The 17,642-nt window shown below is 44.9% G+C and overlaps 1 protein-coding gene across 1 annotated transcript in view; it reads left to right on the plus strand.

Moving 5' to 3' along the window:
- The window catches only part of RYR2 (ryanodine receptor 2), a 3,854,281-nt gene that overhangs the window by 729,430 nt on the left and 3,107,209 nt on the right, over positions 1–17,642 (plus strand). Inside the window, exon 4 of the mRNA XM_069607971.1 lies at positions 508–520. Within this exon, the coding sequence (XP_069464072.1) occupies positions 508–520 (13 nt within the window). The remainder of the gene's footprint in view (positions 1–507; positions 521–17,642) is intronic.

Below are 17,642 nucleotides of genomic sequence, written 5' to 3' on the forward strand. Positions count from 1 at the left end.
GAGAGCAATTATCAGGGCAAAGATTGACTACTGTAGTAGCCTTCTGGCCGGAATCTGTGAAGTAGATACCAACAAACTCCAAGTCATATAAACTGGAGCAGTCAGAGTGGTCGTTGGTCTATTCCGCCGTGACCATGTTTCGGAGGACAGACGCTCCTTGCACTGGCTTCCAGTGGAGGCACGAGCTAGGTATAGACTTTTGGTCATCACCTTTAAATGCAGATTGGGGCTTATGCCCTTTTATTTGCAAGACCTTATCACGGAGAAGGTTAATGGCAGGAGCCTTAGGTCTAGCAACTAGAATTCTTTGTTTCTCTCCAGATGCAGAACGAAGAAGGTGGAGAACGCAGCCTTCTGTATTGCTGCCCCCAAGTCATGAAATTTCCTGCCACCTTCCTTGCGGGGTCAGACCTCCTTAGTGGTCTTCAAGAAAGAACTGAAGACGTGGCTTTTTACATGAATAGTACCATTGAGCTAATTAAAGCTTAGAGTTAGTTCAGCAGTCAGCCCCCTAACGTTAGTTTTATGTCCGTTTGTCGCCATCTGTGCCCTAACACCTAAGGGTCCGTGGCTGCGCACTACAAATAATTTAAAGTAAAGTAAAGATATGTCCGTGATTTGCTTGCTATACTGTGTCTCCGCCCACACCTCCACATGATTGGCCACTAGCACGCTGTTTGTAGCCAATCACATGGAGTTGTGGGCAGAGTTGCTGGGAGTTCCGGAAATCCTGGAGGCTCCACGCTCCCAGGCAAGAGCGTTGAAACCCAGAGTCTCATGGGTAAACACAGAGAATAGGCAGCTCTGGTGGTATGTGCGATAGCACGCTTTGCTCGCCCCTATCCAGGGTATTTGTTTAGGTCTGCCTGCTTGAAAGCTGAAAAGCCACCATTCACACGCATTGATGAACAGCAGTGCAGTAATGCTTTACCTTGCACCCGTTCAACATAAATATTTCCTCGTTTTCAGTTTAGGGCGAGGGTATGCCATCACGAGGAGCCTGCATCGCTGTGACAGAATTCCAGTACCCTACCGCTTACACTGCAATAGTTGCCATTCAGATCATAACCACTAGCGAATGGGTCAGTGGCTAGGCCCAATGTCTGTGCATTCTGCTATTAAAGGCCCACGCGTCTTTCCACCAGTGCTGATGGAAAATAAGGTAGCCTCTCCACATATACACCACGGTTACAGCATCGGGGTGGTGAGGCGTTTAATATAGTTGGCGGGAAGTGGTAAAGGGATATGGTGGAAAATGTGAGAGAGATCAATTGACGATTTCGAATTGCTCTGTTCTATATCATTCACTGGCACTTGCGCCTTAATGAAGGGGGTTATTAAGCCCTCAGCCACTACTATGAATTATATTTAGTTGACTGTCTGGGTCGTGGAAAATTTGAAAACTGTCGGCGATCCGTCTTCCCTCTGGTGTCAAGTATGATCTTTAGAATGATGACTTGGCGCGCTTTCGGATTCCTCTCTGGTTTGTTTGGGAAATAAAAGCCGTTACTCATGACGCCACGAGGGCGCTTCTGTGAAATCACTGCGCGACGGCTTCCGCGGGTCGGCTTGTAGAAACAAATAGTCCCCACCCACATAGCTCTCAACCATTTGCGTTGCAAAGGCGGGTGAAATCACCCGATTTTGTTTTTGGCGGGTGAGACGCCCATTGGAATGAATGGGCGTGCAGGAGGCTTGGCGGGTGAGTCAGCCCTTTACAAGGTGGGTGACACCCGCCAAAGGCGTGTGAGTTGAGAGCTATGCCACCCAGCACAGGGCGGCCTAATGAGGCACCTACAGAAGGGATACAAAATGCGCCATCAGATGTGAGCGTGGGTGGAAGGAGCTGCCAGCCTTCGCCGCCTCACTGCTAGCCTCTACTTCATACTTTACCTCATGTGGGGACGTTAATTGCATTCATAGATCCTGCGTTGCCCTGATGCAGTAGCTCACTGTAACTCAATGAGGTTGGGCTTTAAGCAGTACCGTGCCTCGGCCTGGAGGCTAAAATAAATAGCGCTTAATGCCTAATTCCTCCCGCTTCTAAGCGCCCGAATCATAGGTGTTCTTATTATTCAGTGACTGTCTAAGGATGGAAAGCTGAGCCTGTGTCATAGCCTCTAAACAGAAGCGTCTAAGGTGGCGCTTAACGGGATGAGCTAATTAGTCAGATAGGGAGATAATACTGGGAAGAGCGTTTTAATGAAAGTTACCACCTCACAATGAGACACACTGGGATTCCAATCTTTGTAATCAGTGCAGGCAGATAACGGGAAAGAAAGACAAACACTACCCGGGGCTCTACCCCATGTATTTCCATTATAAAAGGAGCCTCAGCCACCACTACCAAGAGTGGGTAGGCCAGAAAGAGCAGAGAGTGCCAATAATAGGGTGGAGGGCACCCGCGCATAGCGCAGACGTGCCTGGAAGTGGGTGGAAGAGGAGGCAATGTGCCTCAGGCACTCAACGATAGCAAGGTGGATGGAAGAGGTGGGAGCTTAGCGCACAGGCATCTGCCCAGCCTGTGAAAAGCAATGCCGTGCCAGACCTGCACCAACAAATGAGCCGGGTGGGCGGGGGTGGGAGGGTCAGGCCCATCCAAGGACACTCCTTGTCTCCCCTAGAAAGGAGGCTTTGCCAGTGGTGTAAAACACTATGGGGACCGGGTGTGAGGAGTGAGGGGGTAGGAGGATTTCACCTTGAAGGTGCCTGGCAGCAATTTTTGAGTGATTAACATTCAGAAGGACTGTACTATAGGAGACCCGGCCAGGATTTGTTTGATTATACTGGACAGGGATTTATGCCCCACAGCCTTGAACGCACGAATGACCAGGGAGATGGAGGGCCATTTACACCTCTAAGTGAGGTAGCACACCTGCTCAATCAGGCTCCCTACAGCTATCTAGCAAGATCCTGTGCTACACTTTTGTTTTGGCTGTTAGGTGTCCGAAGCATTAGAGTACAGCTAGGGAGAAATGGTACATGAGGAGGGACACAAGGCTCGTAGGTGTTGTTTGGCTACTTACCCACCCATTTACTGGCCATGGCCGTGCTAAACTCTATAGCTATTTCAACCCGCTTCCTGCTCCTCCCCACCCAAAACACATCCTTCTGGGATCATTGAGCTAGCTTCAACAAGCCTTACCATTGTACTGGAAGTGCCTTATAGTGTTTTTCGAAGCAGTCTTCTGAGAGTTATTGGCTTAATTGGAGCAGTAAACGTGCTACTGGTGTAATAAACATGTTTTAACCAGGTCTGCCTTTAGCCACTTGATTTATAAGCACTATGAGTGTCCTTCACCGAAGTCCTATTAAAAATAAGTATTGGAAAAGCCAACAGTTTTGGCTTGTGTGTAAGTATTAGGTTTTTGTCAGGCACTGCTATTATATGTCCAGGTGCTTTCACCATTTTTCAGCTGCTACTATTGATGACCAGGAAATACCACTACATCAATCCCTGGCAAATGTCTTTCTCATGCCAGCTCAAAAACCAAAACTGTTGGCATTGCCAATGCTTGTTTTTAACACCAATGTTCATATTACTTATATTTCCAACCTCTTAGTTACAAGGTAGCTATTTTCTATATCCCAAAATCACAAGTTGATTTCTTTAATTTTATGTATGTTTATTTGTTGTGGTATTATGACTGTTATTCACATCATGCTTAATACAGTATCAGACAATACATGATAGGTGATGTTGCTTGCACACAGGTTTCTACAGCAGGCGCATCAACCAACCGAGGATCCTTAAAAACTACATTCAAAGTATATATTCTGCTGCATTAGTTACTTGAGTGCAAAAGTGAAAAAACAAGGCCAGTAGCAAGAAACATGTCATTCTACAGGGGAGATTGTAGTAAAACCAAACAGTGATAGGTGCAAGCCTTTTAATTGAACATTACCACTATTATTGCTCTGAGAAAACAGCAGGTGTCCACTAACTTGTGGAACACTGCGGTCCCCTGCACACCCTAATGTTGCAATAACAACCAAATACTCATGTGATTTCACGTATTAAAATTTATAACTTGGTGGTCTAGTCATCAGTAAATTTTGTCATCCCAGGGCGGGATTTTTAAGTAAAGAGAAACAATTCAACATGACAGTTTTATGTTGAATTGTTTCTCTTTACTTAAAAATCCCGTCCTGGGATGACAAAATTTACTGGTGACTAGATCATCAAGTTATAACATTTTAATACGTGAAATCACATGAGTATTTGGTTGTTATTGCAACATTAGGGTGTGCAGGGGACGGGAGTGTTCCACCAGTTAGTGGACACCTGCTGTTTTCTCATAGTTTGATGCAACCCTGTGTCGGGGTTGATATTCTCCCCCGCACCCCACTAACTATCTTAACATATTTACTATATTAACAAATAGGTGTGCTCTAGGCCAATTCGTTTTTCACTATTATTGCTCTGGGCAGCCTTAATGAAGTGAAGAATTTAACTTTTATAGCATACTTAATACCAGTCTCTAAGCAGGGAACTGGGTTTCAATCCTATGTTGCTCAGTGTTGTCCTGCTTCCAAGACAAATATGTGGCCCTTAATTATGCTCCCAACCAAATGTGTCACTGTCTGTGCCATTAGAGTAGAGGACAAGCTATTAGCAAATGAGTCTTGGCTCGGTCACCAAACAGTGCAGCTCAATATCAATTGCTGGGCCATGCCTCCTCTGTACTGGAACACAAGCCAGTGCAGGCATTGTTGGGCCTTGTGGTTTAGCATTGGCCAGGGATTCTCAGATTAGCGGCAGGGGCAAGGCTGATTTTCAAACAATGGTATGGAAGGTTGACCAGAGCAATGCCTGTGGTTATGACTGATTCAGATGCTTACATCCATCCTTGTTTAGTTTTGGCTATTAGGTGTAAGTCAGAACTCTTACACTGGAATACAGATAGGATGGAGATGGGATGTGAGGAGGGACACACATCCTATGGGCACGTTTTGTCATTTACGCACCAATCAACTACCCATTGCCATGTTAATCCCTATGGCATTCCCATCAACTACCTGCCACTGTCTGCTGAAAACATGCCCTCTTGGGAACTCTTTCAGATAGCTTTATCGCAATGTATCACCAAACTTTCTGCTGTATACAGTCTTCCAGTGCTATATCTAAGCATTCTTTTGAGTGTTTAATGACTTAATTGCCTCTGTAAAGTAGCTCCTGGTGTAATATAAACAACCTAGCAATGTGTGTCTTCCGCCAATTGATTTATAAGCACTATGTGTGCCCTGACATATGTTCCCTGCACTGATGTTCTGTCTAAAACAAGCATTTGCAAAGCCAACAGTTTTGGTTTGTGCATAGCTGTTAGACAGGCATTTGCCAGGCAATGACATCATATGCCCAGGTACTCACACCATGTACCCATTTTATGGCCAGGTGGTACCCTTCTGGCAGTGCCTGGCAAATGCCTATTACATGCCTACTCAGAAGCTCAAACTGTTGGCTTTGCCAAAGCATGTTTGTTTCAGTGTATCTCCTTAAGTGACAGTGCATATATCCTCATGTGGGTACACCCAGGGAATCAAGTTGCACTTCACTGAGTTAGTCCAACACGGCCCTACCTGAACATTTCAAGGACACAACAGTGACTATGGACCAGTTTCGGTATGCTTCTCATCCGTTCTTACCAGTGGGGTTCCAACCTAAATAGAATGGATCCTTTTCTGTGTGTAAGCCTAGCCTGCCCTGCCGGTACATTTCAGGATTCAAATTGATAAGTACCGACTTGATAACCTCATACCTTTCGAGTAACTATTAACAGAGTTTGTATGCAAACAGAATACATCATGTGTATTGTGGGTCTTATTTGGAAAGTAGGATGTAATTTGTGGGTGTTTTGGCAATGCTGTACATTATTTACTGTAGAATCCCTCCAGTGAGCCGGGAGATGGGGGGGGGGGGGGTGGAGGAATTGTTCCCACTCTCCCAATAAACATTTGCATCTCAGAAGATTAATCATGAGCACCTGGAAAATAACACAAGAGATGAGCGTTTCCTATTATGTGGCTGGCAACGTATAAAAGGTGCATACCTTTTAAACATAAAAATCTGTATTTAAATATTGACTGCAGAGTGCAGTCCTAATTCACAGGCATCCTCCTCAGACATTCAAATAGTCTTGTCGGTTAGTGCCTTGCCCTAGGTGCTTACAACCTGAGTTTAAATACAGGCTACCACATCTCAAAAACAATTGAAGTGTGCAAATGGATTTTTTGGGATTTGGAAAGACATTGCTTGCTGGATCACGATGCTGGATCACGATTCTGGGCGAGCCACAATAAAAGTCCTACTTTTCCCACCAAATGCAGTGGGCACAATTCCATAGGGTCTCATTCGTGCCGCCAAACCGCCTATCCCTGCTCCAATCTACTTTTTTCGTAACATTAGTGCAGATGACATTTTAACACAACAACAAAACAGATGCAGGAAACTCAACTATTAGAGGTCTGTCTGGCCTCTCTGTGGCAAAATACATGCAAACCTCCTGATTTGCATCTGGATTTCCACAGCAGAAATGACTTCACAGAAAAGGACATTGCAAGGAGCATCATCAGTCTTTGATACTTGGAGGCACCATGGAAGTGACTTTAGAATAAGTTGCCATAAGTAAGCCAAGTGGCAAATAACTTTGTGGTGCAAAATACCTAAATTGCACTATTGTTATATATGGAGCAACTCTATAGTCATTAGACATTTTTTTTAAACAGCATATTAACATTAGCTATGAAGTGAATCACTTACAGAGCCACAGATAAGACAGTGTGATTAAATGATTTGCCGAGGATCACACACTTGGGTTAAATGGTGAAATCGGGATCCGGGATGTGGACAATCTAAGGAACTCAGCACATCTTCCCAGGTTTAGTTGATTTCGATATTCTTTTTAAGTCACTGGCACTCACCCACAAATGTCGCTATGACACAGCACCTTGCTACCTCGTGCAAAGATGCTTTGCCCCCCCCTTACCAGACCTGCCAGGCCCAGCCACACCAACCGACAAACCATTCCTAAAAGCCGCAGGATTAGAGCAGGCAGCTCGAGCTTCCCAGTCCTAGCAGCTACCAACTGGACCTTGCTCCCCCCTGCTATCGAAGGCATCGAGTCAAACTTGGTATTTAGGAAAGCAATAAAAACCATGCTGTTCGTGTAACCACCCCACAGGACCTTAACATATGTACGTATTCCTCCTATGTAAAGCACTCGATTACTGTAACCTTATACAGATCAATGTAACCCTGTTCTGACCAATGTAACCCTGCATTAACCCCACCCTTGTAACTAAAACATGTTCTTGAAACAGCACCTCAATGTCTCTGGGCTGCTAGGCGCTTTACAAATACAAAATAAAAAATAGAAATCTGGCTCAATCACAGCACTGTGTTTAGTGTCCTCCTATATGGACAACAATTAGAAACTGGGGCCCCTGATTGCAAACCTGGCCCACCCAGATAACAATTCTATGTAATGTCGGCCAGTCTAACCAAGTGATAAAACTTATCATGTTTTCTTTACCCTTGATGCACAGTAAAATGTACTCATCATGTCTGCTTTATTATTATGTGGCTAGACTGCCCTACATTTAATGTAGACCAGTCTAACAACATAATAACACTCATCACGTTTGCTTGACCCTTGATGCACAGTTAAATGTACTCACCGTGTTTGCTTTATCCTTCATGCACAGTGCATTTGACTGTGCATCAAGGGCAAAGCAAACATGATAAGTGTTTTTATAGGCATGTGCAATAATAATAACAAATATAGTAAGTTGAAAAAAAAGGAATCAACAAGTAGAAAGCTATGGGCCCACATTAGTTTAGCAGGGTAACAAACTAAAACAAAAATCAAAATGGACTTGTAAATCATCTCTTGTTTTCAGTGTTCACTCGTTGAATTAATTTGCTAGATGGAAATCCAAATGATGACAATCCCGCGGTGTGATGGATGAAACTGGAATAATAGTAAATTAGCCTGTGTATCCAACCAACTGATTTTAATGTTTGCTTGTATTTAAATGAGTTTAATTGTAAACAAAATTCCTTTTCCAACTGATTCTACTGTAAATGTATAGTTATTAATGCATCTAATAGGAGTTTGCCTACTGCTTTGCTGGGGGGCATGACAGCATGACATAATCATAATTTGTGTCTTATGCTCAACAAAAACAAACGTGTAATTATGAATTTAATTATAAATGAAATTCCCTCCCAATTGATTTTACCACACATGTATAGTTATTAGTGCATTTTATGTGTTAGGAATTGACTTATTGTTCTACTAGTAGACTTGACCGAGTGATTAATGTGTGCCGTGTGCCCAGCATAAGCAAGTTTTATTCCCAGACCCCATCCTATTATGTATTGATTTTATGCACGTATGACCAATTTGATTTGATGTTATTGTTTTCACAATTTTTATGTATTTATGTTTGTACAAATTTGTTGTATGCTTATGCTTTTATGACACTTGTGTTGGCATAAAGCTATGTTGACTGAACGATTGATAAGAATTATTATGTGGGTAGACTGGCATGCATTGCATGCAGACCAGTCTAGGCACGTAATAACACTTAGCATGTTTGATTTACCCTTGATGGACAGTACTCAAGGGTAAAGCAAACATGATAAGTCTTATTTCAAGGCTAGACTGGACTACATTGAATATAGGCCAGTCTGCCCACTAAATAACACTTATCATATTTGGCCAATATGTATGCAAGTGTTCACTGAGGACCTAGTTGCAGGCCCCTTGCATCCCAGCCCTCCAACCCCATTGGTACATTGGGCCAATATGTATGCAAGTGTTCACCGAGGAGCTAGCCTCAGGTCCCTTGCATCCCAGCCCTCCAACCCCATTGGTACATTGGGCCAATATGTATGCAAGTGTTCACCGAGGAGCCAGCCTCAGGTCCCTTGCATCCCAGCCCTCCAACCCCATTGGTACATTGGGCCAATATGTATGCAAATGATCATTGAGGAGCCAGCCTCAGGTCCCTTGCATCCCAGCCCTCCAACCCCATTGGTACATTGCGCCAATATGTATGCAAGTGTTCACCGAGGAGCCAGCCTCAGGTCCCTTGCATCCCAGCCCTCCAACCCCATTGGTACATTGGGCCAATATGTATGCAAGTGTTCACCGAGGAGCCAGCCTCAGGTCCCTTGCATCCCAGCCTTCCAACCCCATTGGTACATTGGGCCAATATGTATGCAAATGATCATTGAGGAGCCAGCCTCAGGTCCCTTGCATCCCAGCCCTCCAACCCCATTGGTACATTGGGCCAATATGTATGCAAATGATCATTGAGGAGCTAGTCACAGGTCCCTTGCATCCATTGGCAGTTCCTCCTCCTGTACACAAGTTCCTTCTGCTAGTCAGGGGGCCATGTCAGGGGGCCATAGAATTTGAGGTATACTTTTGTGATTTGGCCGCTCAGTGTACACAATCCTATCAAACTATCACACGATATACAAGGAATGCCACTGTTTGGCAAGGATATAGCAACCGTCTAATATTTAAAATCATTGTTCATTAATCAAATTTTAAGATAAATAAATAACTTCATAAATCGTTTAAAGTGGATTTGACAACTCAATTCATCCCGTGTGCTCTGAAGAGAAACTTGGCTAGACATACAAAACGGGCCATTGGTCCTCATTAAATGTTTGGTGGTATCCTGCCAGTAAATCCGGCGGGATACCACCAAACAGAATTGCCGTTTCCGGCACTTGGTCTGCTGGAATTACTGGCAGAATACAAGTGACAGTAAGATTAGTTACTCCCCATTCGATGGGGGGAGTTGCCGGTATTACCGGTAGTTTCTGAAAGTGGGGTGCCCGGATTACCTTCAGCTCTGCCAAACTCGGAGTTCAGCAGTGCGGTAACAGGCCGGAAAATGGTATTAGCGGCTCATTAATAATGCGCCGGCCAACTTGTAATGAGGCACATTGACTCTTGTGATTCGCTTCACTCACATGCTGCCCTGTGGAAGATATACAACAGGGAAATTGGTAAAGAAAAATGTGCAGCATTAATATTGCTGCTCATGAATATCAGCAGGCCAGAGGGGCCTCCTTGGTATCAAGGTATCACTATTAATGGAGGGAAATCCTCCTCAGAAACGGCCAGTTGTACAAGAGATTAGGGCAACCCTATGGGTAACCATAACTCCTGCCTCACAAAGAGGAGTGAGACATGAGGCAGAGATGGCCTGCTGCTGCCATTGGAGGATTAGTTGAACCAAAAATGTTAATTGCACCATCTAATAAAAATGCAACATATACCTGTAGCTCACACACTTCCACATTTGGATGACTACCATAATTTCTAAGGATATATATATATATATATATATATTTATTGATTTTACTTATTGTGGATTCCGGCGCCACAAGAGGAAACAGGGAAAAATCAAGGCGGTGAGTGGGTTGGGGACACAGTTTCATTGTGGTCCCTAGCTAAGAGTGACAGGTGTGATAGGACACTATATCGGCACTATTCAAATGATCAATGAATGCCCCTTTGCAAGTTGTCCTTAATAGCAAATGGAAATGCTATATGACAGGTCTCTGAGGAACAGCAGTAGTGCTAACCTTTCTTGGTTTATTGCCAGATCAATGGGCTGGTGTGCTCTCATGCCTGATGTTGGGAACATGGTTTATAATCCTGTCTTCCCCACCTGACCTCACTTGTGTGATGCAGAACATAGTCCATCAACTCCCTGTTCTATAGCTCTTACATGCGCCAAACGTGCGAGGGATTTGAAGAAGGCAACGTGTCAGTGTAAGGCGATATGCAGGTCGGTGGGCATTTACATTCCATGAACACTTGGACACCATGCCTGCAGGCCATTCTTCGGGTACACGTGCATCATTTGCAATCGCAGGCTTTGGAGTTTCCAGCAGGGATCTACGTGAAAATGAAGAGGACATTTAGAACAACTGAAAACGGCGAACCCATCCTGACACATCGTTTTAACATACTTTTTTTTCGGAATAACTTTTTATTGTTTTCATGTTACAGCATGGATTAGAAAAACAACATGAACAATGCTGAAAGAAACGTGCATTGAAAGATTAGATACAGATACAGCATTTCCTTGTGACACATTACTAAACGAATTATGGCAGCCCGATACTTGACTGGTACATTGAGAACTTGAACAAGATCCTAGTACTGAATGCATCTGTGTATGCATTGTTCATCTCAATTGAAACCTTGATAACTCCCTTCCCTACCCCAACCGCCCCCCACACATCCCTACCCCAACCCCTCATCCCCCCACATCGGAGAGCGCTACTGACTGACTAGAGCATTGGGCCAAGCAATGTTTTTTGTGTTGGCCTGCGTTACCTACTGGCTGGCTGGACTGCGCAGCGTTGCGATAACTTCTACTGCCATTCTTTCATGTGCAGTGGCGATGCATGACATCTGCAAGGATTTCTGGGTTATGTTGGCTTAAGGGTCGGCTAGGTTCAAATGTGACATTCTGTGTGCTCATGTGTTTCTATGTGCTGCATAGTATTCGGTGAATGGTAAACAAATCATGTCTATGTGAGAGTGTGTCTCCAGCAATGCGGCAGTGGTACTTTCCATTTGGTATATCTCGTGTGCTTTGGCCAGCCATTCTTTCTTCAAGGATAACTGGCTGCTGCGCTTCCATCTGATCTTCAGACAGACTCTTGTGGCTAGGACTACATTTCTGGGCATATGTGACACGACGCTTTGTTCCTCCTGTGTTTCTGATTTCACCCCGAACAGTAAGAGTAGTGGAGACAGAGTCCTATGTATCCCGTCTATAGCCCACACACACACCCTAGGACTTCCTGCCAGTATGCTTGGACCTTCTGACAGCTCGAACACTCGTGCCCGTAGTCGCTAACCTCTGAGCAACCTCTCCAGAAGTGTGGAGAGATTGCTTGGTACATTCTTGCTAGTCTTTACGGTGTTAGGTGCCATCGCATTAGCAGCTTTACGTTATGCTTTTTGTATTGCATGGAGATTGAAAAGGACCAGACTGCCCTGTATATTGCTGCCCATGCTTCCTCGTTTTCGTGCAGACCCAACTCTGCATCCCATTTACCACGTGTGCCTCGTTTGGGGAGGTGCCCTCTGTTAATGAGTAAGGAGTACAGCCATGAGATTAGCCCTTTGGAGGTGTGATTGTCGTTGAGGATTTTTTTTAAACAGGGTTAGCGGCCTACTGAGGTTACCAACCCAGCGCTGGTCCTGCAGCACACCTCTAAGCTGCGGATAGCACAGCGGAGAGATGGCAATGCCTTGTAGGGCTGTTTCTATCTCCTGCTTGGTTACAAAGGTGCCCTCCTTCCACATCTGCCCTGCCCTTACCAGGCCTCCCTCGTACTGGGGCTGGAAGCTGCTTGGGTCTACTAGCAGGTCTCTTATCAGGGGTGCCCATATACAACTCAGCGAGGATGGCCAGGTCATGACCCCTCGTATCTTCTGTGATCGGTGCCAAACGCACCACAGTGCTTTGAGCACTGCATACTCGTGGATTCTGTGTGGCATGGAGCTAATTGGGACCCAAAGCCATTCACTGAGCGTTACTGGGGTGAATACATCATTCTCTAGGCCAACCCACTGTTTTTCTGTGTTTATACTCAAGTGGTCTACCAGCACCCTCAACTGCGAGATCCTAGGCTTCTGGCCTGCCCACAGGAATTTGAGCAGGGAACGCTGGACCTCAGTGTAGAACGATTCCAGGATTACTACGGGGAGTGATTGATAGAGAAACAGGCGTCTCGGAAGCACATTCATCTTGATCGATGCGAAGTGCGCTGCCCGTGACAGCGCTGTTTTGGCCCACCTCTGCAGATCCACTTTGACCGCATCCCATAGGTGGGGGTGAAATTTGCGCTAAACAAGTTCGCTAGGTCTTTGGTGATTACTATCTTATTTTCTCCGTTTGTAGTTGGATGCCCCCCTCCATGGTGAAGAGAGTTGGGAGAGTGGCGGACTGCTTCAGGGGGAGGGTGACTGTCTTGTGCAGGTTAATACGATATCCTGAAAGGGCCCCGTATCCGGTAAGGGCTGCCATGAGGGCGGGGACCGACACCTCTGGGCGGGTCAGGTATACCAGAATGTCATCAGAAAACAATGCCAGCTTGTATTCCCGCCTCGCTTGGGTCATCCCGTGGATTTGTGTGTTCATTGGATTGTTTGTGGAAGAGGTTCCAGATCTAGGGCAAACAGGAGGGGAGATAGTGGACATCCTTGACATGTGCCATGAGTCAGGGCAAAGGGCTCTGAGGCAATGCCATTTACCACCACTCTAGCAGTGGCTTCCCAATACAGGGCCTGTGCGCCCCTTATCCATTGCTGTCCCAGTCCTTCCCATATCATAACCGCCTGGAGGATAGGCCATTCTACTCTGTCGAATGCCTTCTCCGTGTCAATTGACAGTAGGATTGGGCAATCGTCTTGGTCATCTATGGACGCTATCAGGTCTAGGGTTTTGCGTACGTTATCTGTCCCCTGTCTGACCCTCACATAACCCCGTTGGTCTGTGTGCACTATATGGGGGAGCATTCGGGCCAGCCATGGCGTAGATCTTAGCGTCTAGGTTTATCAGCGATATCGGGCGGTATGATGCACAGTCGCTGCGGTCCCTGCCCTCTTTTGGGATAACTACTAATCTGGACTCTGTTAAGGAGTCTGGTGCTTGGCCGATTTCAAGAATCCTGTTGAAGAGTTTTTCTAGGAATGAGTTTTTCTAGGAATGGGGCCAGGGAGTTACTGTGGGCCTTGTAGAACGGTGGGGTGAACCCATCTTGCCCTGGCACGGAACCCGCTTTAAGGTTGGATATGGTGCCCTGTATTTCCTCGGTCACTATAAGGGAGTTGAGTTATGTAAGGACCTCTTCTGGCAGTTGGGCTCGAGGGGTGCTATTGAGGTATTGGGCAATATCTTCTTCGGTACCCTTGCCTTCTATGGCATATAGGGTGTCATAGAATCGGGCGAAGCATTTTGTTATCTCTGCTGGGTCTGTTACCCCACCGCCCCCTTTTCACTCTTCAGCTTGTGGACCTGTCTGCTCTGCGGGCTCGCAAGTGCACAGCTAGAATGGTGTGGGCCGTGTTGCTTTTCTCATAATATCTTTGCTTCAAGTATCTGAGTTGTGTCAGCTCCTTGTTATGCCATATTTCGCTCAGCTCTTTTCGGGGCGTGATGAGATCCGCTAGGGTATCCTCTCTACTACTTGCCCGGGTCTGAAGGTTGTGTTATTTTTCTCTGATTTCACTTTTTATTTTGTTTTCCCTCAACAATCTAGTTCTGTGTTTGTGGGCACCCATTGAGATCAATACTCCTCTTAGCGTGACTTTGGCCCCCTCCCATAGAGTGTTCAATGGTAACTCTCCTGTACATTGCTTGAAAAGTAGCCCTTAATTGCCTCAATGAGAGTCTCTCTGAATATTGGATCTTTTTAGAGCGTATCGTTACAGATCCATCTGTAATCTGTTTGCAGGGGGGACCCATATCGAGTTCTAACACACATGTCATGATCGAACCATCCTATTATTCCAATAGCGGCTTGTAGTATCATGTATGAGTTTGCCACCTCTATGAGTATGTAGTCTATGCGCATGTACGTGAGGTGAGGGGGTGAGTAATAGGTGAATGCTCTTTCTGCAGGTGCATTTCCCTCCACCCATCCACAAGAGAGTTGGCCTTCAGGTGATCGGTGAACCGTTCGCCTTCTGGGTGCGCAGGGGGTGCATTGCCCCTTGTCTCAATGAGTCCCAATTCATTGCAGGATCGGATATTATGTTAAAATCCCCCCCGCATATCAGCATTCCTGTCTTCCAGTTGTTTAGAAAAATGAAAAGATCTTCCCTGATGGCCAATTGCTCCAGCATAACTGTTTTTTATTAAAACATCCATAATGACGAATGTCAACAGAAAGAAAACACTTTTTTTAGACTCATCAGATTTTTGTTGTGTATGTTTTCATTTTAATATATTTTACTTTTTTTTATCAACTTTTGAAAAAAAAATTGTTTTTAGAAATGGTCAATTTTCTAATAAGGGGGTGTTAGCCTTTCAAAAACAATGATTCCAAACTAGTAAAATAGGAAATATATTCATTAGAAACAACAGTAATACAGATAAGTTTTTGCTTATCTATTTATTTTCCGATTTGTAAAGTTCTACAATTCAAGTCAAACAACCACTTCAGAGAGCCTGGGGAGAGTGCGAAAGGCGGCATAGGGAGCACACATGGGTGGGCTCAACATTGTAAGCTAAGTGAAAATGGCTCCATTCCATTGCCTTGAGAATATAGTCTTCGATAGGGTCATAGAAAACTCTGAGATGTAATTCGCCTATTTTATCTGGGGGGAAGTTTCAAAGCAAATAGTTAAGCGTTCATATATGATCCAGAGGGCTGGATCGGGTATTATCGACCTGGGGCCCGAGTTAAAGGCCTGAGCGTAGCGATGGGCGTTTAAAAAGGATCCTCAGGCCGAAGACACTGGAGAGAGTATGAATGCTATTAGCACCCCGGGTTGCCAATCCATTAACCCGGGTGCTGAGAGCATTGTATTTTGATTACAAGAGCAGGATGCCTCGCAGTGTCCCGTTCATTCAAACAAAATACTTTAACAAGATGGCCACCACAGAGCTGGAAGACGGGGCTCCATACGGAGCCCCTCTTCCAGTTCTGTGTAGGCCAGCGCAGACAATGGAAAGAGGCAGCACCGACACCCGCCGCCGACGCAGAAATCAGGTGGGACGGGGCATTAAAGGAAGAAGGGAAGAGAGGGTGGAGGGATGATGGTGGGGTGAGGGAAGCAGCCAGCAGATTACTTGGACGTGGGATTAGATTGATAGATTCAGCCCATGTTCCGAGCATCCTGATTGGTTGCTCACCCCGCCTCGGGTGCCAACGACTGTGAGAACTTTCGTTAACTTCTAACATTCTTCTTAGAGTCTCAGTTCCTGTGCGAATTTCAATCATCATTTGTGTCCAAGCTCCGCCAATCATCTATCTCCTTCCTAGTGTAGAAGGGTGTATGTGTTATGGGTTAAGAACAGTATTTGGGGCCTGACCCCCCAAAACGAGTGGTGTGTAACGCACAGAATTGTGATCTTTACCTTTTTGTTAAACAGGAAACCAGTGTGGGATCTCAATGCTGAGGTTAGGCTGTGCTGTCTTTTTAAGCTCAGAATCTTCCTTGCTGTTCGATTCTAGACATGTTGGCCCATGCAATGGCCATGTCATTTCTTCGACTGTGTGAATATTAGAACATTTACCACTGCTATCTTTTGCTTATTATGGTGCAGTAGTGCAAGACTACCCTTGAGTGCATGGAGCTGATTGTGGTCCCTGTGGGTTACTACTACATGGATGTGTGGTAAGAAGGATATTTCCGAACCAAAAATCATTCCCAAGTTAAAGCTGTAATGTGGCAAACTAATTTGTGCTATGTTTTTTGACACTTACATTAAACTGTATCTGTAATTGAATGCAATTCATATTGCGTATATGGGCAATCAGGTGTTTATACTTGTATAGCATATCATTTATCCTGACAATTCATATTTGCAGCATGAAGCGGGTGTGAATCAGTTAAACCGTGTTTCATTGGTTTCTTAAGCTATAAAGTCCTTCTTACTACAGACTAATACAATTGGTTTGGCCCACTTGTGCCATGACTGGAACATTTGGTTCCATTAGCAACATGTAAGTATCATAAGTAAAAAAAAGTGTCAATAAAAAAAACAGACGGTTGGGGGGAACCCCCCCTTTTGGGGAACCCCCCCATTTAAAAAAAAATAAAAAATTTAAAAACATTTTTTCTAGCAATTTTGTGCCGACAAAAATGCATTTCGAAAATATGGCATTCGAAAAAGTCACTATAAACCCAGCATGTAAGCCAAGACCGAGGTGGAAGTAGATAGGACATGAGGCTGCCCTACCACCCAATTAGCCCAGCATCTCTCATCACCCATGCTGCCTGCCATGAAATTCTCTTTGTACTTGGCCTTGCAGAGTATTCTCATCCTGGAAATGAAACGAGAGTGAGGGCATTCACTATCATATCTGGAACTCCAAGTTCAAGCCCTATTTCGATCCTTGACTCACATCCTTTGTGTTCTTTCTTGCACCTTAACGTGAGAGGATTCATCCTCCGCACACGCGTTCTTCTTCAGCGTAGATAGCTCACCTCGACTTCTCAGTTCTTGACTTCAGGCTAGACAGCCTCCCAACGCAGCTCCAATAACCTGCTATTCTACTGCAACACAGCCTTTCATTCTCTGTAAATGATTCTTTGGTTTACTATTTCATCACACCACTGTCCAGTTTCTGTACAATGGCGGCTCCACCTGCATTCTATTCACTACTTATAGCTAGCCTATATGATGACTTGATCTATCTTGCGTTTCAGCGTCTGTACATTCTTCATGCTTCTGATTTCTATAGCATTTGTTACCGTCAAATCTTCTTTTACATCTTAAGGTTTACTTTATTTTTTACTTCCTCATTTCTACTTTAATGATCCATACATCGTCCTCATTCAGTATTTCGGGACGTTGTGCACACTTTCTTATGATATCATCAGTTCATTTTCTTAGCTCTATCTCATATTCCTTCAGGGAGTTCC

Source organism: Ambystoma mexicanum, chromosome 4q, assembly GCF_040938575.1.
Source record: "Ambystoma mexicanum isolate Mex_15411 chromosome 4q, UKY_AmexF1_1, whole genome shotgun sequence".
Taxonomy (NCBI): Eukaryota; Metazoa; Chordata; class Amphibia; order Caudata; family Ambystomatidae; genus Ambystoma; species Ambystoma mexicanum.